The sequence below is a fragment of the Giraffa tippelskirchi genome, chromosome 7, assembly GCF_054371585.1.
Source record: "Giraffa tippelskirchi isolate mGirTip1 chromosome 7, T2T-mGirTip1v1.2.pri, whole genome shotgun sequence".
Lineage (NCBI taxonomy): Eukaryota > Metazoa > Chordata > Mammalia > Artiodactyla > Giraffidae > Giraffa > Giraffa tippelskirchi.
Genome location: NC_137281.1, coordinates 75,682,840 through 75,708,355, shown reverse-complemented (window position 1 = coordinate 75,708,355; position 25,516 = coordinate 75,682,840). Strand labels below are relative to the sequence as shown.

Sequence of the window (25,516 nt, the reverse complement as noted above, 5' to 3'; positions counted from 1 at the left end):
TAAATGCAGAGGTCTGGACTAGAGGGTAAGGATTCTCTTAACTCATCATGTGAGTGATGGTATTTTATTTCTTTAAACCTGCATCATTCTGCCTTATTTACATAAGATAATTACACCGAAAATATCTTCAATTTTTGGGTCACTCCGTCCGTTAAGCAGATAATCTCGCAAAGCAATGCCATGGTCAAAGCAGCCTATCCGGGGAGACACTGAAATTTCCCCAAAGCCCAGACTGCGGAGACCGGGGAAAGTGTTAACTTGTATCCACACTAAAAGGAGGCTTGTTCAAGAACTAAAAGAGGAGCTATTTGAGCTAGATGAGGGCAGGTTCCGCGACCAGGGAACTGGGTGGAGGCAGGGCAGGGCGGTGAGCGGTGACCGGCCCCCAGGCTGCGGTCCACCCCGTCTCCCAGCCCCCGCCCCGCGGGTGCGGCCCGAGCGCCTGGGCCGCGGCGGAGTGTGCGCACGCGCGCCGGGCCGCGCCGGCTACGCCGACAGACCCGCCTCCTCCGCGGCGTCTCCCTCCACGGTTACCCCGGTTCTCAGCCCCTCCTTTCCGCGGCGCTCGAGGGACCATGGCCGATCCTCGCGTGAGGCAGATCAAGATCAAAACCGGCGTGGTGAAGCGGTAAGGAGCCGGAAGCGGCGCAGCGGCTGCTGCCTTCTCTCCCTCACCTCACGGCGGCCCGAGAGGCCCGGGGGAGCGCAGGCCCGAGGCGGGTCCCGGACTGCAGGCCTCACCTGGGGCGCCTCGGCCGGTGGGCTCGGGGCGGGGACGGAGAGGGAGCGCGGGTGCCCGAGTCGGCCGGTCTGGACCCTCCGCTCCCCCTGCCTGTTCCTTCAAAAGCTCGGCGGGGGAGCGGCGAGGGTCGCGGCGGCCGCACCCCTCCCGCGCCCGCGGCCGAGGAGACGGAGGGGCGGCGGCCCGGCCCACTGCGGTCGTGCCTCCGAGTGCGTGCCCCGGGTCTCCCTGGAGAACCTGGCTGGAGGGGACGCTTCCAGACCACTACCTGCGCTCAGTTGGAGGCGCGAGCCCGTTCCGAAGTTTAGGAGGTCGTCACGAGGCCGCCCTCATCCGAAATGGGAGCTGGCGGGCGCCCTGTCATCCAACATGGCAGGCGGGACAGTCCTAAACGGGGCCGTGAGCTTCCAGCGCTCTCGACAAACTTCTGAGGCCTCACTCTCCCCGGCCAGCGTCCCCGCGGCTCGCCCCGGAGCCTGTAGGATGCTACGTAACCATCCTGGGTAGACCAGTCTTGTAATTCGTCGTTATTCCAACCGTGGTTAGACACTGGAGTGCTTATGAGAACTTCATTGTTCAGACCCTAAAAGATAAAACTTCCAAGAGAAAAGATGAACAGCCTTCTGAAGAAGCAGGTTATTTGGCAGTAAATCTGTCTAATCCTAGCTCTCTGGCTTCTTCCTTTTGCACACCTTTCCTGCCTGTGTTGATATTTTCACCAGAGGAATGACAAGGCAAAGGGGAGAGTGGATTCACTTATGAAGCTGTTGCCTCTGAGGCTTATTAGTAGAGCCTTACACTGTACTTCCCTAGAAACTGTCATTGTTAAGGCAGTAAGGAGACAAGGATGAGTAGTAGTGAAGTGGACAGCTTTTCTGAAGTGAGACTGCTTGGGTTCCAATCTTGATTCTGCCATGTTATATACTGTTGAATACATTACATCTGCCTCAGTTTCCCCCTTTGTGAAATGGAGTAACAGCCTCATGCAGTTGTTGCAGCATCTGCTGTTCTGTTTAACAGTATGTGGAAACTACTAGTACATGTTAACTAATACTATGATTTGTATTCCTATTTTACAAATGAGAAACTGAGCTTTGAAGTTGAAATAGAAAAAGTAAACTTGTTACGGGTCATTCCTAGTTAGTGGCAGAGCAGGGAAAGAACTAAGGTTTCTAACCTACAGTCTTTTGTTTTAAGTTACAGTGCGCCACCCCTAAGGGTATTTTTTTAATGTGGGATAATAGAGTTGAGATGTGTAATTGAAAACATAATTTGCGCTGTTATTCAGAGTTCTGTTGTTCACTTTTGTTATGCTTACTTTGGTTATGTCATTTTCATAAATCTATTTGGCAAAATGAGTTTCCAAATATATCCAAAAGGACATGAAGAAGAGTGCTTTAGATGGAAAGTCATGAGAAATGACTTCTTTTTTATTGAGGTATAGTTGATTTACAGTGTTAATTTCAGATATATAACATAGTGATTCAGAATTTTATTATTTATTCTCCATTTAAAGTTGTTATATTGACTGCATTCCCTGTGCTGTCCTTTCCCTTACCCAACTGGTGAGCACCAGTTTGCTCTGTGAGTCAGTTCCTGATTTGTCATATTCATTAGTGTGTTTTATTTTTTAGATTCCACATTTTATGATAACATATAGTGTGTCTTTCTCTGTCTGACTTACTTCGCTGATCATAATGCCCTCCAGGTCCATCTATATTGTTGCAAAGAGCAGAATTCTATTCTTTTTTATGGCTGAGTAGTAGTCTGTGGTGTCTGTGTGTGACGTTTTCTGTATCCGTTCATCAGTTGATGGATACTCAGGTTGCTTCCGTAGCTTTGCTTTTGTAAGCAATGCTGCTGTGAACACTGGGGTGCATGTATCTTTTCAAATTTGGTGTTTTCATTTTCTTCAGATAAATACCCCGGAGTGGAATTGCTGGATCACATGGTGGTTCTATTTTTAGTTTTTTGAGGAACCTTGATGCTGTTTACCATAGTGGCTGCACCAATTTCCATTCCTACCAACAGTGTACAAGGGTTCCCTTTTCTCCACAACCTCCCCAACATTTGTTATTTTGGGGAGACACACTCATTTGGGACATCCCAGGTGGTGCAATGGTAAAGAATCTGCTTGCCAGTGCAGGAGATGCAAGAGATGTGAGTTAGATCTCTTGGTAGGAAAGATTCCCTGGAGTAGAAAATGGCAATGCACTCCAGTATTTTTGCCTGGAAAATTCCATGGACAGAGGAGCCTGGCGGGCTACAGTCCCTAGGGTTGGAAAGAGAGGACATGACTGGGCACAGCAACAACAAACAACACTTATTTGCATAATTAAGTTTCTAGGCTTTCAAAAATTCCTAAGTACTTATAGATACTGCTTGGAAATAAAGTTTTGTTTCCATTTTATTTCAATAATAGAACATTATCAAAGTTTAATTTTGATTCTTTATACTTACATACATTTATCATTTTAATGAAATCTCTTCATAATTTACTGTAATATCTCAAATTGCTTATAAATTAATCAAATGCCCACTGTACATTTTTTCATGGCTGTTGTGTTGGCATTTTGGTTAGAGTTTGTCTGTATGTACTGAAATGAGATATGGTTAAAAAAGCCATAAAATTTGTATTTTAGCTTTTTATTAACCATATTTTGCCTTGGTAGATAACTCTCAACCTGTAAATATTGTTCGCTATTCTCTCTTCTGTTACTTTTCCCTGAAAATTATTTTATTTTGACTCCTTCCAACATCTGCCTTAGTATGCTGTTTTTTAGAATTCTACGTTTTACTTCAGCAAAGGAAAGAGAATAGATGAGGCATATGTGGCAACACATTAGTAATTGTTGGAGATGAATGGTCATTCGTCTTCATTATATTCTTCTCTATATAAGTTAAACATCTTTTATTATAAAAAGATGCATTTTTTCTCCTCTCCAAATTTAGTTTCAAAGACTTCTCAATTAGTTTCATGATTCAGACATGTTCTTGGTTTTATGAACTCCCGTTCATAAAAGCACTGGTTTTAGAAAGCAGTCATCTAAAATTCAATTTCTGGTCTCAGCACCTTTTTTCTAGTCAAGATGTTCATTTCCCATAGCCTCATTTATCTTCAGAAGTAACAACTTTTATTTGGAAAAAGAGATTTATAGGTCATTCAAGCCCTGGATTCCTTCAGTTTTCCTTCCAGGAATTGAAAGCCACTTAGAAATATATTCCAGGTAGTATCCTAGAGTTCAGTTTGGGTAGGCTGTACTAGGGAGGGTGAATTCTTAGCGTTTAGTGTCTAATCAGATCTGCTAAAATTCTTCAGGTGATCTAGGAATTCCCTGTAGTGGGCTTGAATTTAGAAAGAAATCTGGGCAGGCAGATGGAATGTTACTGGACTATGGAAACAGGCAATAAGTAGATGGTGGTATTTGGCAACAGAGAGATCAAACAGTGAGTGGAAAGATGCACTTTTCAGCATGTTGGCAAAACAGTGATTTCAGACTGTAAGGTAAGAAGCCTCAACAGTGCTCTAGTCATAGAGAAACTTTGTTACCTCACATTGTAACAAAGGCAAAGGATCTGATTTCCAGAAATAGATTTCAAGAGAAGAGGTTAGATTCCTAGAAATAGGAGAGTCCAGTTACTAGGAAAGGGTTGTTAAACAGCATTGATTCTGACTTGGTTCTGAGTTTCTCACTCATAGGACTTGTCAAATATCTCTTTCCCAACATGATTGTTTTCTCAGGGATAATTCTGAGAACTGTAGAGATATATGTGTACTTGGAGTGAGTAATTATACTAAGTTACTTCAAGAAGCAGCCTGTGTGTGCATGTGATTCATTGTTAGTGGGTACTGGTTGGTAGGTTTGGCTCTGGCAGGCTCTTTTTAAAGCTTTGAATCCATGTTCTAGATTGATAGACCTACTTGTCTGTGACTGGGTCACAGCTAATCTGGCAGTCCTAGCAAGGAGTTACCAAACATGACTCCCGATCTCTTCTTTTCCAGTGCAGAACTGTACATCTTTTCTTTCCCCTCCCTTCCCCCTAGTGTCTCACTGGCATCAGTTGTAGGGTTTACTTGGGACTGAAGGGTTTCCGGGATGTGGAACCTACAGTACTGAAGTTGGGAAAGTCTCAAGCAAGCCAGGATGATTTGTATTAGTATTTATATACCTAGCAAACATAGCACTGTTTTCTGTGTGCTGTGATTATTTGGAGACTATTTGATGATAGTACAACTGTGAATTAAATGTTGTACTTTACTTAAAATTTAAATGCATCCTGTAAACATGAAGTTTTGCCATAGTAGCTTTTTTTCTGTATTAAATTATTGGTGATTTAGAAAATAATTTTCTCTGAAGTAGAAGATATGGCATTGTTTTTTTTCTTCTGGTTTTATTGAGATAATTTATTTTAAATTGATTTTTATTAGAATATAGTTGCTTCACTATGTTGTGTTAGTTTCTGCTGTACTGCAAAGTGAATCAGCTATACATGTATCCTCTCTCTTTGGATTTCCTTCCCATTTAGGTCACCACAGAGCATTGAGTTGCATTCCCTGTGCTGTATAGTATGTTTTAGTTAGTTGTCTATTTTATGCATAGTATCAATAGTGTATATATGTCAATCCCAGTTTCCCAATTCTTCCCACCTCCCCCTTTCCCCCTTGGTAGCCATGACTCATTATTAATATTTTATAACTGAAAGTTCGTACCTCTTAATCTCCCTCACTTATTTCCCTCCCCCTATATGCCTCCCCTTGGGCAACCACCTGTTTATTCTGTGTTTGATTCTGTTTCTGTTTAGTTATATTTGTTCATTTGTTTTGATTTTTAGATCCCAGATATAAGTGAAATCATACAGTATTTGTTTTCTTCTATCTGACTTATTTCACTTGGCATAATACTCTCTAAGTCCATCCATGTTGTCACAAATGGCAAGATTTCATTCTTCTTTATGGCTAATATTCCATTGTATGTGTATATTGTATTTATCAATCACATTTTCTTTATCCATTCCTCTGTTCATGGACTCAGTGGAAATGAGTTTGAGCAAACTCTAGGAGATAGTGGAGGAAAGAGGAACCTGGCATGCTTCAGTCCATGGTGTCACAAAGAGTCAGACACAACTTAGTGACTGAACAACAGTAACAACAGCAACAACAAATTCATGGGCACTTGGGTTACTTCCCGATCTTGGCTGTTGCAAATGCTGCAAGGGACGTAGGAATGTATGTATCTTTACATTAGTATTTTTGGGTTTTTTTGGATAAATACTCAAGAGTGGAATCACTGGATCATATGGTGGTTTTAATTTTTTGAGGAATCCCATACTGTTTCCCATACTGGCTGCACCAACTTAAATTTCCATCAGCAGTACACAAGGGTTCCTTTTCTCCACATCCATTGTTTTCTTTTTGATAATAGCCGTTCTGACAGATGTGAGGTGATATCTCACTGTGGTTTTAACTTGCATTTCCCTGATGATGAGTGATGTTGAGCATCTTTTCATGTCTCTGTTGGCCATCTGTGTATCTCCTTTGGAAAAATGTCTATTCAGGTCTTCTACCCATTTTTCTTTTTTTTAAATTGGGTTTTCTTTATTTTTATCTTGAGTTATGTGAGGTTTTTTGTATAGTTTGGTTATTAATCCTTTTTTTGTCAGAAATATGTTTTTAGATAGCTTCTACAGTTCAGTAGGTGACTTTTCCCTTTTGTTGGTAGTTTGCTTTGTTGTGCAAAATATGTTTAGTTTGATTAGTCCCATTTGTTTATTTTTGTTTTTGTTTCCCTTGTCTGAGGAGACAGTTCCAGAAAGATATTGTTAAGAATGATGTGAAAGAGTATAGTGCCTGTTTTTTCTTCTAGAAGTTTTATGATTTCAGATACTACTTTTAAGTCTTATTTTTGTATATGGTATGAGAAAGTAGTCCAATTTGATTCTTCTGCATATAGCTGTCCTGTTTTCTCAATACCATTTATTAAAGATACTCTTTGCCCCATTTTTCACTAAAGGAGAAGAAAAAATAGCATTTATGTTTTAAATGCTGATATGTTATTTCAGCTAAATGACATCTATGACAAGTTTCCAAGTATGATTTCTGTTTATAAATAAGGGTGTTTTTAAAAAGGCTGTGTTTATGGTAAATTCAAGAAATTCTTCTGCAAGACCATAATGTTTTCATTCATTTAACATAAAAGGTTATTTAATAACTTTAAGTCAACGTACTTTTCAGTAAAGCTTGCTAAAAATGCCCATTGGTGAGTGAATTAATTGATTAAAAATGCTTTCTGAAATGTATGTTTTTATAACCGTTTTAGGTTGGTAATGGCTTAAAATCCAGTGTGAACAAAGAATGTTAGGGCATCGGAAATAGCTCTGACATTGGCCCATAGTTTTTCTCTGATTAAATGAAAGTGACACCAGTAGATTAGAATGAGACTAGGACAATTCACACTGCAATTGTGTTAGTTTAACTTTAACAATCTTTTAACACTCTTGTTTAAATGTAGCTGACATACCATAATTACAAATCTACAAGCCTTGATTATAGAATTTTACATCATGAATCTGTGGGGAAATTGTATTGATTTTTTTTTTATATAAAGCAAGGACCTTTCCCAAACTGTTGCATCTTCCCAAGTTTGTTTATATCCATACCTGTAATAAACAACTAGGTATGATATATATATATACTTATATATATATATATACACGCACACACACACACACAAGTTGTATGGCAGGCATTAAAAAAGCACAGGAGGTAAGTAAAATTGCCACATTGTTAAATATATATGTAATACTGACATACATAATGTGTATGTATATGCTGTTACATATGTTATATTGACCCAAAAGTGAAAACTATGGATGACACATGTGCTTCATGAAAAATATGAATGACTCATATGTTGTGTGGAGATACAGTTTTCTGCCTTTAGTTGTACTTGTCTGGTGTTTCCCCCTTCAGTTGTAATTGTATATACTTACCCCTTTTAAAGTAATTATGGCTGAAAATATGATGGACAATATCTGGGAGAGGTTTAGGGCATAGCCTTGTAAATTTTTCTTGTAAGCTTTAGTAACTTTTTATATTTTAGTGTTTTCTCCTCTTCCACATCATAGGCCTTTGATGTGAGTTAAAGTAAGTTCAGCCAAAATGGCCAACTTCTTACCTTGAAATTTAGCCAACTCTGGAATTTCTGTATTGTATCCAGTTCTCCAAAGTGGTGGTCAAAGTCACTGTCAAAATGGATTGCAGGTGGTCATCTCTTCCCCACCTTCAGCCAGCTACTTGGCAAACATTGACACTTGGGAGCTACACAGCTGGCAACCAGATGTCCCTCTAAGCTGGAAAGGAAGAAAGCTAAGGCCACTCATGACCATGATTTTCCCAGCACAACCTGTATTGTTCTGCAAGTTGAATATGGAAACGAAAGATCCTTTGACCCGTGTGTGTGTGTGTGTGTGTGTGTGTGTGTGTGTGTGTGTGTGTGTAGATATGTTCTGTGTTTTCATTGCATTTTTTTGTTTGGTAGAAAATATTTAAAATCTGTAGAAAAGCCAGGTTGGAAATTTTTGTTAAAAAAAAGTAGTCCAGAAGTATTTAGAATACAAATGCTTAGATGTGTGGTCTTCCTATTCCAACTTTCCATTTCCAATAATACAATTAATACAACAAAATTCTAACTGTGATGCTGTTTAATGTTTCCAAATAGAGCTCGTTTTAAAATAATGACTGATCCAAAGATCACTTATTTAGCAGCCTCACTCAGAACCTCTGTCTTTGAAGCATTTGGTATGGTGTTGGCATTTAGTATATGTTCAGTAGAAGTCTTTCCAGTGGACAAATTCATGTCTTATTCTATAAGGATTTTTTAAAACAATTTTGTAAGCTTAAAAAAAAAGTACTTATTTGGCTGTGCTGGGTCTTAGTTGCACAATGTGGGAGTCTTTGATCTTAACTGTGGCATGTGAACCCTTAGTTGCTGCATGTGGGATCTCGTTCCTGCATGTGGGATCTAGTTCCCTGACTGGGAATTGAACCCTGGCCCCCAGCTTTGGGAGTGCAGAGTCTTAGTCACTGACCACCAGAGAAGTCCTCTGTAAGGACTTTTTGACCTGATAAGCAGGAGCTATTGAATCAATTATGATGTGACGGCATTATAGTTACTATATCATTGCTGCAGTTGGAGTTAAGGAGATGGAAGCCCAGGCTTCACTTGCTACATTGATGACCCTGAGCAAGTTACTTAACCTTTAAAAGCCCCAGTTTTCTTAGCTGGAAAATGGGTTAATGATAGAATCTTTCTTGTTCTGTTGTTTGGAAAATTTTAAGGTAATCATGTAAAGCACTTAGCCCAAATGCCTGACGTTATGTTCAGTGTATGTTAATGTGTGTTCAGTATTTATTAACTGCTGTCATCATCATCATCATCATTCTGTAGATTTGTAAACAGGGTAGTCTTTCCAGGAGAGACCCTGGAACTTAAGTTCAGTAGCTCAGTTGTGTCCAACTCTTTTCGACCCCATGGACTGCAGCATGCCAGGCTTCCCTGTCCATCACCAACTCCTGGAGCTTGCTCAAACACATGTCCATTGAGTTGGTGATGCCATCCAACCATCTCACCCTCTGTCATCCCCTTCTCCTCCTGCCTTCAATCTTTCTCAGCATCAGGGTCTTTTCCAGTGACTCAGTTCTTCCCATCAGGTGGCCAAAGTTTTGGAGTTTCAGCTTGAGCATCAGTCCTTCCAATGAATATTCAGGACTGATTTCCTTTAGGATGGACTGGTTGGATCTCCTTGCAGTCCAAGGGACTCTCAAGAGTCTTCTCCAACACCACAGTTGAAAAGCATCAATTTCTTGACCACTCAGCTTTTGTTATAGTCCAACTCTCACATCCGTACATGACTACTGGAAAAACCATAGCTTTGACTAGATGAACCTTTGTTGGCAAAATAATGTCTCTGCTTTTTAATATGCTGTCTAGGTTGGTCATAGCTTTTCTTCCAAGGAACAAGCGTCTTTGAATTTCATGGCTGCAGTCACCATCTGCAGTGATTTTGGAGTCCCAAAAAATAAAGTCTGTCACTGTTTCCATTGTTTCCCCATCTGTTTGCCAAGAAGTGACTCATCTCACACACTAGTAAAGTAATGTTCAAAATTCTCCAAGCCAGGCTTCAGCAATACGTGAACCATGAACTTCCAGATGTTCAAGCTGGTTTTAGAAAAGGCAGAGGAACCAGAGATCAAATTGCCAACATCCGCTGGATCATCGAAAAAGGAAGAGAGTTCCAGAAAAACATCTATTGCTGCTTTATTGACTATGCCAAAGCCTTTGACTGTGTGGATCACAATAAACTATGGAAAATTCTTAAGGAGATGGGAATAGCAGACCATCTGACCTGTCTCTTGAGAAACCTGTATGCAGGTCAAGAAGCAACAGTTAGAACTGGACATGGAGAAATAGACTGGTTCCAAATAGGAAAAGGAGTACATCAAGGCTGTATATTGTCACCCTGCTTATTTAACTTATATGCAGAGTACATCATGAGAAACGCTGGGCTGGAAGAAACACAAGCTGGAATCAAGATTGCTGGGAGAAATATCAATAACCTCAGATATGCAGATGACACCACCCTTATGGCAGAGAGTGAAGAAGAACTAAAGAGCCTCTTGATGAAAGTGAAAGAGGAGAGTGAAAACGTTGGCTTAAAGCTCAACGTTCAGAAAACTAAGATCATGGCATCTGGTCCCATCGCTTCATGGCAAATAGATGGGGAAACAGTGGAAACAGTGTCAGACTTTATTTTGGGGGGCTCCAAAATCACTGCAGATGGTGATTGCAGCCATGAAATTAAAAGACGCTTACTCCTTGGAAGGAAGGTTATGACCAACCTAGGTAGCATATTTAAAAGCAGAGACATTACTTAGCCAACAAAGGTCCGTCTAGTTAAGGCTATGGTTTTTCCAGTGGTCATGTATGGATGTGAGAGTTGGACGATGAAGAAAGCTGAGCGCCACAGAATTGATGCTTGCTTTTGTACTGTGGTGTTGGAGAAGACTCTTGAGAGTCCCTTGGACTGCAAGGAGATCCAACCAGTCAATCCTGAAGGAAATCCATCCTGGGTGTTCATTGGAAGGACTGATGTTGAAGCTGAAACTCCAATACTTTGGCTACCTCATGCGAAGAGTTGACTCATTGGAAAAGACCCTAATGCTAGGAAGGATTGGGGGCAGGAGGAGAAAGGGACGACAGAGAATGAGATGGCTGGATGGCATCACCAACTTGATGGACATGGATTTGGGTAGACTCCAGAAGTTGGTGATGGACAGGGAGGCCTGGCGTGCTGCAATTCATGGGGTCGCAAAGAGTTGGACACGACTGAGCGACTGAACTGAACTGATGCGACCGGATGCCATGATCTTCGTTTTTTGAACGTTGTTTTTTAAGTCAGCTTTTTCACTCTCCTCTTTCACTTTCATCAAGAGGCTCTTTAGTTCTTCTGCACTTTCTGCCATAAGGGTGGTGGTATCTGCATACCTGGGTTTATTCCCCTGATAATCTTGATTCCAGCTTGTGCTTCATCTAGTCTGGCATTTCACATAATGTACTCTGCATATAAGTTAAATAAGCAGGGTGACAATATACAGCCTTGATGTACTCCTTTCCCAATTTGGAACCAGTCCGTTGTTCCGTGTCTGATTCTGACTGTTTCTTCTTGACCTGTATACAGATTTCTCAGGAGGCAGGTAAGGTGATCTGATATTCCCATCTCTTGAAGAATTTTCCAGTTTATTGTGGCCCACACAGTCAGAGGCTTGGCCCTAGTCAATAAAGCAGAAGTTTTTCTGGAACTCTCTTGCTTTTTCTACGATCCAATGTATGTTGGCAATTTGATCTCTGGTTCCTCTGCCTTTTCTAAATCCAGCTGGAACATCTATAAGTTCTTGGTTCACATACTGTTGAAGCCTGGCTTGGAGAATTTTGTGCATTACTTTGCTAGCATGTGAGATGAGTGCAATTGTGAGGTAGTGCAAAATGAGTGCATTTTGCCTTTTGCATTTCTTTTTCTTGGGGATGGTCTTGATCACTGCCTCCTGTACAGTGTCACAAACCTCCGTCCTTAGAACTTGGAACATAGGATTCCAATCATCCCTGAAACATGCTTTCTTTTAAACATTTTTTGGCTGTGCCACATGGCATATGGAATCTTAGTTCCCTGATCAAGGATCAAACCTTTGTCCCCTGCATTGGAAGCCCAGAGTCTTAACCACTGGACCACCAGGAAAGTCCCATGCTTTCTTTTAAATTGTGAAAAAAAACTTAGTTGTTTGTCATTTTCGCTAATTGCCTGTAGAGAGAGAAGGGAGGAACGTGAAACTTGTGTTTTGAATTAATCTCCAGGACTTGGTAGTGGCTATTTTTCTTTAAATTGCTGAAGTGTTGATTCTCTGCTTTGAAGCCCCAGCAAAATATCTCTGTTTATATCAGTGACCCCATATTTTTTAACACCTTAAAAAATACTGTATCAACTTTGTTAACATAATGTGTCAAAGCCAGTTTCCCTCTTATTGCACTTCCATACAGTTTATCTCAGGGAAGAGGAATCAAGTGAGTAGTAAGTTTTTAAGAGTCCTTATTCTGAAATCTATAAATGATTCACCACAACTGTCAGAAGATGTCCCTACAATTCTAATGCTAGATTATAGTTATTTTCAAACCCTCCTTAATACTTTTTAAACTAAGTTCCCTATTTGTTGTTGGTATTCTTTTACCTGTGCTAAAGAAATATCTTACGGAGCCTTATGTGTGCACATATGCTTTAACTTAGGGTTTATTTGTCTCCAAACAAGTAGGCATCTACTTTTTCACTAAATGATCCTCAGCTTCTGAACTGTACTAAAATGATACGCTTTTAATGTGCATCCATTGCCTGAAATAAGTCTGTACTCTGTGAAGCTTTTGAAGATCTGTAAGTTTACTGAAGTGTAAGTCATCTTAGGTTACTGGTACAGTGCTTTTCATTTCAAATCTAGGATGTTAAGTTCCAAGGTCTCTGCACTATATAAGATTTACAAAAATTTTCTTAAGGCCAAGCAGTTCTTTTCATCTTTTTAAGGACCAAAGGGATGGTATATAATGCATTGCTTATACTAAAACACGCATTTAATATCTGTTTGCAAATTGAGCCAAGGAATGGGGAAAACCAGAAAAGAGGTCAATTATATGAGGGGGAACACCTCACATAATTGAAGTTTGCTTTTATAACTAAAAGTGAGAGACTGAAAAGAGAGTGATTGCTGAATACTCCAGTTACACTTCAAATGAGCAATAAAATAGCTGCGGGTAATCACACTCTTCACTTAAAGACTTTTGTCAGGATAGTGTTTTTATTAGAGAAATGAAAGATAAAATATGTTTATATGAAGGATCTCTTTAAAAGTTGACAACTTTGAAGGATTTCTTAAATGTGGCTTTCATTGGAGGATGGTTGCGTTGCAGCGGCGGGTCGGCTGCTGTGCAGCAACGTGAGTCAGCCATGGAGGACACGCGTCCCCTTCCTCTGGAGCCTCCCTCCCACCCCCACCCAGGGCTGTTTTCAACTAGAAAGCAAGTCTGTTGCCAACACATTTTTAATTATTAGTAAGTTTAATCTAAAAAATGTTTTTTTAGTTTACCTAGAGCTAACCAGAGCACCATCTCCTTTTGATTCTAATTTACTATGTGTCTATGTGTGTGTGTGGTGTAACTGCCTATTGTTAAGTTACTTACATAAATAGACTCATCTATACCAGGATTTTTTTTCTGAAACCTGAGAAAAATAGTAAGGATATAGGTAAATTGAAATCTCATTATGGGCAGTAGGTGATATTTCAGGGAAACTTAATATGGCAAAGTTTTGGGCCTAGTCCTTAAGAAATTTTTATTCTATTAAACTTTACAGTGTACATATATCTAAACATTTATTCTTAGAGTTGCAGGTATCTCATATCTCTTTATATAAATCCCAAATCTCCAGCTTTCTCCTGAGCTTTAAAATCATTTTAAATTATTGAATTTATGCCCTTATTTTAGTATCCTCTGGTTTCAAACTTTATCTGACACCAAACTAATTATTTTCTCAAATGTAATCCTTTTCATCTATTTTATGAAGAAAAAAAGTTATTTCATGTATGAGAAAAATCTAGAGAAAGCATAATAAACCTAAAATGAAACAATATAGTTACACTTGCAGTGCCCTTTCTGAATTTGTTCCTTTTCTTCTTTGCCTTTAAGTAATTATTATTCTGAATTTGATCTTTATCTTCCACACATTTATTTTTTTGGTTGTGGTGTGCGTCAGGTGGAATCTTTCCCATCTTGGTGCGCGTCATGGTTTCCCAGGATTGAAACCATGCCCTGTGCAGTGGCAGCTCAGAGTTTTAACCACCGGACCACCAGGGAAGCCCCTCCCCACATATTTTTGAACTTCTAGTTTATATGTAGATGTATATGAACCATGTTAAAGCATTGTTCTGCACAGTTAACTGCTTTATGTAACATAAAATATATCTGGAAAGATACATAGGAAACTGGTCATGGTGGTTGTCCCTGGGAGAGAAGCTGTGTAACTGAGGACAAGGGTGGGAGGAAATTCTTACAATTTTGAATCACCTATTACCTATCGAAATACAGATTCATTTAAAAATTATGAGTAGTGTCATATTGTAGAAATCTTTCTATAACCTAGTTTTTGTGCATATTACTGTTCTTGAGATTTATTCATGTTGAAACTGTCAACTCTAATTCATCCTCTTGTGTGAATTTGCTAGTTTTTTTTTTCCATTCTCATGTTGGTATTTAGTTTTAACTTTTTCCAGGTTTACAAATGATGCTACAATGTACTTTGTTAAGTATGGCTTTTAGTGCACATATATGATAGTTAGTGTAAGGCAGGATTTTATAAGGAATGGGCCCTGAGTGGATTACAGGTATATGAGAGTGTAGCTGTCCTTAATCTTCATGATGGCCAAGTATGACCAAGAAGAGCCATAGACTATATGGGGGAAGAACCTTTCAGACAAAATGAACAGTTAATACAAAGGCTTGGAAAATACTGATTGGCCTGTTTGGGGAAGGACATCCAAGTGATAAAGGGGAGGAAGGGTAGGAGACACTTTCAGAAGTAGGAGGGAGAGGGTATAGATCCTACAGGGCCTATCTATCATGTGAGGATTTGGGCTCAGGTCTCAGGAGATGTCACCACTTCTGCAGAAGTTTCCTGGCTGTCTCCTTTCTCTGTTTTCTTAAAGAACTATGTGTAACAGCCCCCTCTTATCCACGAGGGATATGTTCTTTGATTGGAGTTGGGTGGGGGGGTGTGGAAGAAAGAGAAGGGGGAAAGGACAAATGAGTGTGCCTTACCTTGATCCCAACCATTTGTTCTCACAGACTCTGTGCCTTCTTCTGTTCCAGCCCCTCAGTAGAAGAGTCACCACTTCTATTGCAGGGCTTGCAGTAATTTAGGAGGCATTCCTGGAATCCATTCTGAGTGTTTTTCCTTTTTAAAAGTATAGCTATACATGGTATACATAATATCCTGTAGAAAATGTTGCATACATGAACTTAATAGTGTTAAATAGCCTTTTGTGGGACAGTTTATGAAGCTTAACACCCAAGTATGTATAGCTTTTTTCCCATGCCTGCTGAGATCCTAGAAACTTGACTATAAATAACACCTTTGCAGTGTAACTGAGTCCCTAATTGGAGAATGCTTGAATTATATTGTGTTAACTTGGTTTCGTGTTTACTTTAAATTTGTTCTGCCTCTTGCTTTCATGGAATATTATCAGCCATTAAGGTATTTCTTCGTGTTCCTGCTTCTAGTGCTTTGAACTTAGGTCTGTTTACATTTCTCACTGTCTTTTTGCTACTGCTAACGTGTTTTAGGGGAACTTAGACTGTTTCATTTATTTCTGAATAGTGAAGTGAAAATAAGAAATTGTCAGAAGTCTTGCCTTTTATTATTGCTTTACTTGCACTAGACTCTCTCTAGCTATCATAATATTGTACATCCATCTCCTCTAGGATGTAAGCTCCATGAAGGCAGGGATATATTCCCCAGAGGCCTGACACAAAAAAAAGACTCTTGGTAAATATAAAATGAATGAATTTACTCAGTGACATTTTAAGTTCCTTGAAAACAGAATCTCATTCTTCATCTCTCTTTAATATATTTAAACAGTCTTTTGAACTATTTTCAGTATAGACATGGCACAAAATTCCAAAGGTACTTAAAGATATATGCACAGTGAAATATAAGTCTGTCACCCCTATCCATTAGGCACCCAATTTTTCCCTCTTGGAGCCAATATTATTACTCATTTGTGTGTGTGTGTGTATCCTTCTAGAGATATTCAGTACCTGCATAAGTATTTACATGTATGTCTTTAAAAACAAATGAGTTACTGGGCTCCACTCTGCAGGACTGCAAAGCCTACACTTGCCCAGTTTCAAGGCCAAAGAAAGAGCCTGGAGTCAGCAACAGAGATATCAGTGGTTTATTGGATAGAGGGACTCTTACCTGTCTGAAGCAAGATCCTGGAGCAATACCTCACCATGTGTGGCAGATGGCAGCCAGGATGTGGTGGCGGTTTTCGTGAGGAGTGAGTGGAGTTTGGCAGTTATAGGGGAATTGATGTCAGGTGGGCTCATCAATTACCATGCTCCTCACTGCCCCTTTGATGAGAACAGTCACTAGTTGGGGCCTTAGGCAAGTATATAGGAAGATCAGTCCTGTGGGCAGCGTATAGATGAAGCAGGCACTAGCTGAGGATAGCATGGTATGTATAGAGAGCAAGAGAACAGCCATCTTGAGTGGCCTGACCATACAGTAGTCCTCTCTGTAGACACTGTTTCTTAGCGTGTTCTGTATGAACATACCACATTTTTTTAAAACCCAGTTTTCTATTAGTTTTCCCTGGTGTCTCAGACGGTAAAGAATCTGCCTGCAATGCTGGAGACCCAGGTTCGGTGCCTGGGTTGGGAAGATCCCCTGGAGAAGAGAATGGCAGCCCAATCTAGTATTTTTGCCTGGGAAATCCCATGGACAGAGGAACCTGGTGGACTACACTCCATGGGGTCACAGAGTTGGACACAACTGAGCCAAACTAACACTTCATTTTGCTTTTCTATTGATGAAGTTCTATATTGTTTCCAGTATTTTATTGTGAAAAATACCTCAGTAAGTTTTCTTGTATGTGTATAGTTTTACAAACGCGCAGATATACCTGTGGAATAAATTTGTAAAAGTGGAACTGTTGGTGTAGGGAAGGAAAAACTTTCTTCTGTATGCTCCTAAACACTCTGGCTGGGACCCTGTATAAATTAGACAAAAGACAGATTAACAAGGAAAAAAAACAAATTATTAACACAAAAACACAGAGGAATATTCAATAATGAGTAACTCAAAAGGATGGTTAGAACTTGGCCTTATATAGCATCTTAACAAAAGAACAATAAATTTGTAGAGAAAAGATAATACAAGGGAAAGGGGCTTTGAGTTTCTAGCAGATTATGAGAAGGTAAATATTGGGGAGATAACTATTGAATGGTAAGGGCTAATCAGTAAAGTTTGTTGTGTAGATTCCTCTGGTTCTTCTTTGGGCTGGTAAGGGTCTAGAGTGATTAATCTGGTGATTAACTTCTGTCTTGTGGTAGAGAAGAGAGAGGAGGCACCATTACAAATTTATGCCCAGCTTTTAGGTAAGTGGGAGAGGGCAGATGACGTTTCTTATATCTGCTTTTTCTCAGTTGCCTTCAGCTCAAAATTATCCTTACGTTAAAGTGACCTATTTTGGGGTGGCATCTTCAGCTGCCATTCACTGGCTCAGGTGGCTTTTGTGTTTTAAATTTTGAGAGATACTGGCAAGTTGCCCTCCAGAGAGTTTTATCTATTTGTAATTCCACTAATGATTTAATAAAGTGTTTTGTTAATATGCAGTTTAATATTCTTTTGGTATGGAAAGAATTAAACTGTTGGGGGGGGAATTTTCCTCTACCCTTCAAAGATTCTTTCAGCTGGTCTAATAATTAAATTGACATGAGACAAATTAGTGAGAGAAAATCCAAATTAACTTTGTATGTACAGGAATCCCACATACCTGAGCATTTCAAAGACAGAATGGAAAAATGAGGTAAGCATGCCAGTCCAAGCCAAGGAAAGGAAAGGGGCCAGGGGCTTCAAAAGAGAAGGGGATAGTTTATAGAACAATAATAAGAACAGATGTTTGGGAATTAGTTGTTTGCCCTGCCATATAGATGTGTCACTCAGATAAAATATATTTTTGCTAACAATTCAGATTCAGGGGAAGACCCCCAATTTAAATTCTCCTTGGTAGTTAAGGGAGGGGCAGAAGTTTCTCTTGATCTGCAGGGTCTTCATTGCCTTTTAGCTCAAAACAGTCCACATGTCAAAGTGGCACATTTTAGGGAGGCTCATTCTGAACCCCTTCAGTCCTACCTTTGAAACTTCTCTGACAAGTCTCATAGTCCAGAAGTTGAGTTGGTAGGTTACTTCACCTCACTCAGTCTCTTAGTCCTGACAGTAAGTCTGTTCAGTTAAACAATTGTGTCTCATTTCAGGCCCTAGAGAAGGGCATGGCAACCCACTCTAATATTCTTGCCTGGAAAATCCCATGGACAGAGGAGCCTTGTAGGTTACAGTCCATGGGGTCACAGAGTTAGACACGCTGAGCGACTAACACTTTGACTTTTCAAAGTCAGTCTTAGTTCTTTAAATCTGTTTGGTCATTATTTGAGTCATTCTGTGGACCTTCTTAAACATGACATTCCAGCCAAAACCTTAGCAATATGACCAGTGTTTCCAATTATATCCCGTTGTAAGTAGATCAGATTCCTTTTGAATTTATGCAGGTAAGTATACTGCTATGAAAATAAGAATATTCAGAGTTTCCAAATTCTGGAAGGGTCAGATAGGGAGAAAGAAATAAATGATTCAGTTCTCTTACAAAGGTATAATTTACCAAATTGCTGTAAGTCATAGTGAGGTTAAGAGGAAAGGTTTTTTTATATCTGGAAAACAAAATGTTAGAGAACCAGCATGAGAAGTCATAAAAATTATGATCATCCTTATTAGTTCATTAATCTCCTGTAATTAATTGTTGACCTTCGTCTTAGGTTAGCAGCTTTATAAATCAGTTTTCCATTAAAGTTTTAGAAAATTTTACCCAGTTCCATGTTATATAGGATCCTAAAGTTATAAAAAACCTGCATTCTAGAGTATTTGTCAGGGTCTTTTCTATGAATCTTGAAGGTGAAGCATTTTGTAAAGCATCAGAGTAAAGCAATAATTGTAAATGACAAATGATTTAAATGTCTATTATTACAGATTCAATGAGTTCATTATAATGGAATTGACAAGGAAGTTTGGTTATTTCTATAACATTCAACATATTAGAATAATAACTGGAATTAAAGCTGTTAATGTTATACCAGGACACATCTAACTTGTAAGAATTTCTTATTTCAGGAGCACTTAGGTTAATAACATAGATCTACACAAATGTAATTTAAGAAGGTTTTAGCATCACTTATTTGACATTTCTTGCCATGTAATTTGACATACCAAATAAGCCTAACTAATATAGCATATCTCTTTTTATAAGAAGAAAGAGCAAATCCTTTGAAATGTTTTGGGGCCCTCTGAAAAATCCCAAAGTTAGCAAGAGGTCAAAAGGACTTCAGTCTTTGGTTTTGGGAACTTTGTCAAAAGTATTAAAAGGTTTGGACATTTGACTAAATAGGATCACAGATTGTTATGAAACAATACTTAATTATATATTTGACCAAAGTGATAATACAAGATTGCAAAGGCAAATATATTTTAAATCTAGCATTGTGTACATGTCCTTCCTAAACTCCCTAACTATCCCAGCAACCACAAGTTCATTCTCTAAGTCTGTGAATGTCTTTCTGTTTTGCAAGTAAGTTTATGTATCATTTCTTTTTAGATTCCACATATAAGGAATGTCATATGATGTGTCTCCTTCCCTGACTTACTTCACTCAGTGTGACAATTTCTAGGTCCATTCATGTTGCTGTAAATGGCATAATTTCATTTTTTAGTGGCTGAGTAATATTCTGTTGTATATATGAACTACATCTTCTTTATCTGTTCCTCTATCTGATGGACATTTAGGTTGCTTCCATGTCTTGGTTATTGTAAACAGTGCTGCAGTGAACATTCGTGAGCCTGTATTCTTTAGGATCATGTTTTTCCTCATAATAGCCATCGTAATTCTAGGTTGTAACTCCTCTGAGTGCTGGCACCAGTTTAGTAGGACCCTAGCTACAAATGGAATTCACCTCACCTTTCTGTCCAGCCATATTTCAGAGTCCTTAGCCTAATGGTTAGCAAGCCAAGTTCTCAGAATACAAAACAAGCTTAATAAGATGTTGGCCTTTAAAAAAGATATGTCTGCATCTTCTAGAACTGCAGTTCTTACACTTGCTTATAAAATAGCAATTGTTGCGTTTAATTCTTTGGGTTCTCAGAAGGAGGAATTTATGTGGAGTATAACTTCTTTTGTTAAAGGAGTCCCTAAGGCTAGCTATTATACTACATTGTATTTACTTAACCTTGTCTTTCAGTAAGACAGTTGTTTAGGATAAGAGCTCTCTCTAAAAGAAATTTTTTTTCTTTCTAATATAGTCAATTTAATCTCAATAGTGACTCAAGCCAATAAACCTTACTATGGCTTAACCAGTGGTGAAAGAGATGTTCTATATGAGAGTGCCAAAAAAAAAAAAAGCACTTATAAGATTCAGGAAATTCACTTTCAAAGATAGTCTCAAAAATTCAGGTTCTTCATTGAAAGGTACAAAGGTTGAGATGGTAAATGCCCCTTATGAACTGGGACAAACTCCTTTGAGAACTGGCACAGCAAGTACAAAGAGATTTTCTGAAAGCTAAATCCATGTATAAGTGACTTGTGATTCAAAGCTAGGTTGTTCAAGGGTCAGTTGTATGTATGCTATCCTAAGCTAGGAGTGGAAAAGGGCATCAAAGAGGGGAAAGACATTTCACAGGACGATAAAAAGAGCAGATGTTTGATTAGAAATTTGCTCTGCCATAAGATGGGTCACTCAGTAAAGTTTATTTTTGCTAATAATTCTGACTTTGCAAGACCTTCAATTTAAATTATTCTTAGTAGTCCAGGAAGGGGCAGAAGTTTCTCTTGAGTCTGCGGGATCTCTATTGCCTTTTAGGTCAAAATAATCCATATGCCAAGGTGATACATTTGGGGAGGCTTGTTCTGAATTCCTCCAACAGGATAAATGGAACTGCCCAAATATGCTTAGTTTTTATAGGAAAGTGCTTTCCACATTGTTGAAAATAACAAGATAAGGACAGATGAGGCATACAGGTAAGCTGAGCAATTTAATTTCACCATTGACTATAGTCCTAAAAGGAGAAACTCTTTTCCTTTTGAAACACTAAATTGTAAAGTTGATGAAGCATGCCTTAGGGATTCTTTATCTTCCAGTTTCCCACTGCTACCCCTCCCCCCAGCAGAAATAACAAGCAAGGAGATAATTGTCTCTGGATTATTCAGCTAATTACTGGTAGAGCTAGAACTGGGAGGCTTTCTAAAAGTACTGCACTCCACTTGGTCATTGCACAAATGTGAATTCCTCAGAATGACTTTTTCTGTTCTAAACTGTTGCAAAAAATATTTTAAGTTTGGTTTTATTCAAAGTTTGATCCTTAAATCTAGGTTTAGGGAACTTTGACCATAAGTTGTTTTTTTGTTTTATTATTTGAATTGTAGTTTTTAAACAATTCATTTGTGATAATCTGAAGAGTAACTATTAGTTATGCTAAAACTAAGCTTAATAAACAGTCCAGTTTTACTTTGTGACCATTACTTTCATATTCAGTTCTGCATTAGTGTTTTTACTTAGGAGACCATGTGAGTTGCTTTGGTTTGTGAGAATATCCATCTTGATTTCTCCCCTTAAGAGAAATTTTGGAGCGTTCTTTAATATTTGTTGAAAATGGTAAGGTGCTAACAGATTAGTTATATAGATGTGCTGACAATTTAAATTCATTTTGAGCAGAGCCCTAAAAGAAAACATTTTTCAAATACAAATCTTAAAATCAAAAATCTAAAGGAAAATACGTATCTAGACTTTATGTTTCAAATACTGTTGCCAAAATCTATCTGGTCAAAGAGATTAAGAACAAGCAGAATAGACTTTAAAAGACCAATAGCACCTTGCTAGCACATTGCTAATAAGGACTAATAGGTACTTAAACTGATGAAAGTGATTCAGACAACAATGTATTAACCCCCTACTGTGCTCTGTTTTTTTTTTTTTTTTTTAGCTGCTAATAGACATTAGCTTTTTAAAGAAAGACTAACACTTTTATATTTGTTTTCTAAGCTTTTGGTACAAAAAGTGAGCTGTAATAGCCACTGGCTATATTCGATTCTTACAGCTCAGGGCATTTTCCAGAGTATTTTTGAGAGATGCTAACTGCTTTGAAAATTTAGATTCCATATAGTCTTTAAGAAGTCTTAATGTAATAAGAAATGATTTTACATTACATTTTGATTATTGTAACCAAAGTTTTTTGTAGAAGTTATATGGGAGGAATGAATGCTGATATATTTTTCACTGACAAAAAGAGTGTTATATATAGTAAAAGTGATCATTCTCAGATTTTTTTTAACATAAGGCCAGAATATTTCCAGTAGTAGTATAACTATGAAATTATAAGCATTATAAATGGTTATTTTCTTGAAATAAATCTTATTTTTAAAGATTTGACCTATAAGTATATATGAGGAAGAAGGATTTTAAAAATATAATTTCCTGAAGCCTGCCCTTGCATGGCCAGAGGATGTCAGACAGGTGTCCTGTCCTGTCTGGGAGATGCCCAGGCTGGCAAGAACTGGGGCGTCCAGCCGTTAGCTGCCAAATAGGGAGAAGGTCACCCAACTGGTCAGAGTAATACTGTTTCCATATGTCTGCCAAGTTCAGGTGAAGAAGTCTGGGTCTCCTTCTTAAAAAGCAGGCCCCAACATGGATGCATCCAGTGTCAGCTATCCTCTCACCACCCTCTGGCAGGACAGCACTGTGAGACAGGCAAGCCCCCAAATCCTCTTCCTGTGTGTGAAGTGCCGATGCCAGCGGAGGGAGAGGCACTGCAAGCCCAGTCTGGGAGGTGGGGCACTCACTGACCAGGTTCCCAGCCCAAGGCTCAGGACCACTCTTGGCTCCTATAAAGACTACATTTGCATAAGCACTCAAGAAACAGAGTCACGTAATATAACTGGAAGGCCTAGTAACCAAACCAACACAAATATTCAGAGAAGACTGAACACAAGAGACATAAAAGATCCTGGAAGCGCCTCTGTGCTTGTTACCATGAGTGGCCTTTAAAATAAATAAATTTATAAAAAAAAAAAAAAACAAGTAAACTTTAATGTTGACGCCCTATAAGTTAGAATAATAAATTTTGTTTAGGTGCACTGCTTTTAATAATATTTCTTGAGAAAAGATATTAGTAAATTGTTTTGGCACCCCACTCCAGTACTCTTGCCTGGAAAATCCCATGGACGGAGGAGCCTGGTAGGCTACAGTCCATGGGGTCGCTAAGAGTCGGACATGACTGAGCGACTTCACTTTCACTTTTCCCTTTCATGCACTGGAGAAGGAAATGGCAACCCACTCCAGTATTCTTGCCTGGAGAATCCTAGGGACGGCGGAGCCTGATGGGCTGCCGTCTATGGGGTCGCACAGAGTCGGACACGACTAAAGCGACTTAGCAGCAGTAGCAGCAGCAAATTGTTTTGGATGTTTTACATTTTATGTGCTATGCTATGCTTAGTTGCTCAGTCATGTCCAACTCTATGCATCCCAATGGACTGTAGCCTACTGAGCTTCTCTGTGCTTGGGGATTCTCCAGGCAAGAATACTACAGTGGGTTGCCATGCCCTCCTCCAAGAGATCTTCCCAACCCAGGGATCAAACCCAGGTCTCTCACCTTGCAGGCGGATCCTTTACCGTCTGAGCCACCAGGGAAGCCAAAGAATACTGGAGTGTGTATCCTATCCCTTCTTCAGGGGAACTTCCTGATCCAGGAATTGAACTGGGGTCTCTTGCATTTCTGGCAGATTCTTGACCAGCTGAGCCACAAGGGAAGCCCCTTTATATTTCATGCTTCATAGTAATGCATTTTGTTTATATATTGTTCATTCCTGTGGTCACAAAAAAAGTACCAGCTAGACCACAAATTAGGAACTATGCTTTAGATTTCACTTTTAAGAATTGTCAAAGCCCCCAATTTTTGGTAAAGTCTTAATTTGCCCAAATTACATACATCACAACATTATTTAATCCAGTCAATACATTCTTCAGCATTTACTTATATCATGCAATCAGCTTCTTCAAGGTTGTTTGAAAACGAAGTCAAATCTCTATTAGCTTTAAAGCAGTATTTCACTTAGGATACAGTGTTAGATAAACTACGCTTAGATAAACTAAGTTTGTGACTTAAACTCATTTTAATAGCAAGTTCGGTTCAGTTCAGTCGCTCAGTCGTGTCCGGCTCTTTGCGACCCCATGAATCGCAGCACGCCAGGCCTCCCTGCCCATCACCAACTCCCGGAGTTTACCCAAACCCATGTCCATCGAGTTAGTGATGCCATCCAACCATCTCATCCTCTGTCATCCCCTTCTCCTCCTGCCCCCAATCCTTCCCAGCATTAGGGTCTTTTCCAGTGAGTCAACTCTTCGCATGAGGTGGCCAAAGGATTGGAGTTTCAGCTTCAACATCATTCCTTCCAGTGAACACCCAGGACTGATCTCCTTTAGGATGGACTGGCTGGATCTCTTTGCAGTCCAAGAGACTTGCAAGAGTCTTCTCCAACACCACAGTTCAAAAACATCAATTCTGCGGCGCTCAGCTTTCTTCATCGTCCAACTCTCACATCCATCCATGACCACTGGAAAAACCATAGCCTGGACTAGACGGACCTTTGTTGGCAAAATAATGTCTCTGCTTTTAAATAAACTATCTAGGTTGGTCATAACCTTCCTTCCAAGGAGTAAGCGTCTTTTAATTTCATGGCTGCAATCACCATCTGCAGTGATTTTGGAGCCCCCCAAAATAAAGTCTGACACTGTTTCCACTGTTTCTCCATCTATTTCCCATGAGGTGATGGGACCGGATGCCATGATCTTAGTTTTCTGAACGTTGAGCTTTAACCCAACTTTTTTACTCTCCTCTTTCACTTTCATCAAGAAACTCTTTAGTTCTTTACTTTCTGCCATAAGGGTGGTGTCATCTGCATATCTGGGGTTATTGATATTTCTCCCGGCAGTCTTGATTCCAGCTTGTGCTTCCTCCAGCCCAGCGTTTCTCATGATGTACTCTGCATAGAAGTTAAATAAGCAGAGTGACAATATACAGCCTTGAGGTACTCCTTTTCCTATTTGGAACCAGTCTGTTGTTCCATGTCCAGTTCTAACTGTTGCTTCTTGACCTGCATACAGGTTTCTCAAGAGACAGGTCAGATGGTCTGGTATTCCCATCTCCTTAAGAATTTTCCACAGTTTATTGTGATCCACACAGTCAAAGGCTTTGGCATGGTCAATAAAGCAGAAATAGATGTTTTTCTGGAACTCTCTTGCTTTTTCATTGATCCATCTGCTGCTGCTGCTGCTGCTAAGTCGCTTCAGTCGTGTCTGACTCTGTGCG

The 25,516-nt window shown here is 39.4% G+C and overlaps 1 protein-coding gene and 1 long non-coding RNA gene across 6 annotated transcripts in view; both read left to right on the top strand.

The window, feature by feature from the left end:
* Positions 1–469: 469 nt before the first annotated feature.
* Positions 470–25,516, top strand: part of TBCA (tubulin folding cofactor A) — a 112,239-nt gene continuing 87,192 nt past the window's right edge. For all 5 annotated transcript variants that reach the window (XR_014058463.1, XM_081505946.1, XM_081505945.1 and 2 more), the window contains exon 1: positions 470–628. Coding sequence is in view for 4 of the 5 variants with exons in the window: in XM_081505946.1 (XP_081362072.1) it covers positions 576–628 (53 nt within the window). In the remaining variant the exon portion in view is untranslated. The remainder of the gene's footprint in view (positions 629–25,516) is intronic.
* LOC145512309 (uncharacterized) lies at positions 14,679–24,860 on the top strand. Its single transcript, XR_014058464.1, has 2 exons — positions 14,679–14,717; positions 24,520–24,860. It is a non-coding gene; the product is annotated as an uncharacterized LOC145512309 (long non-coding RNA).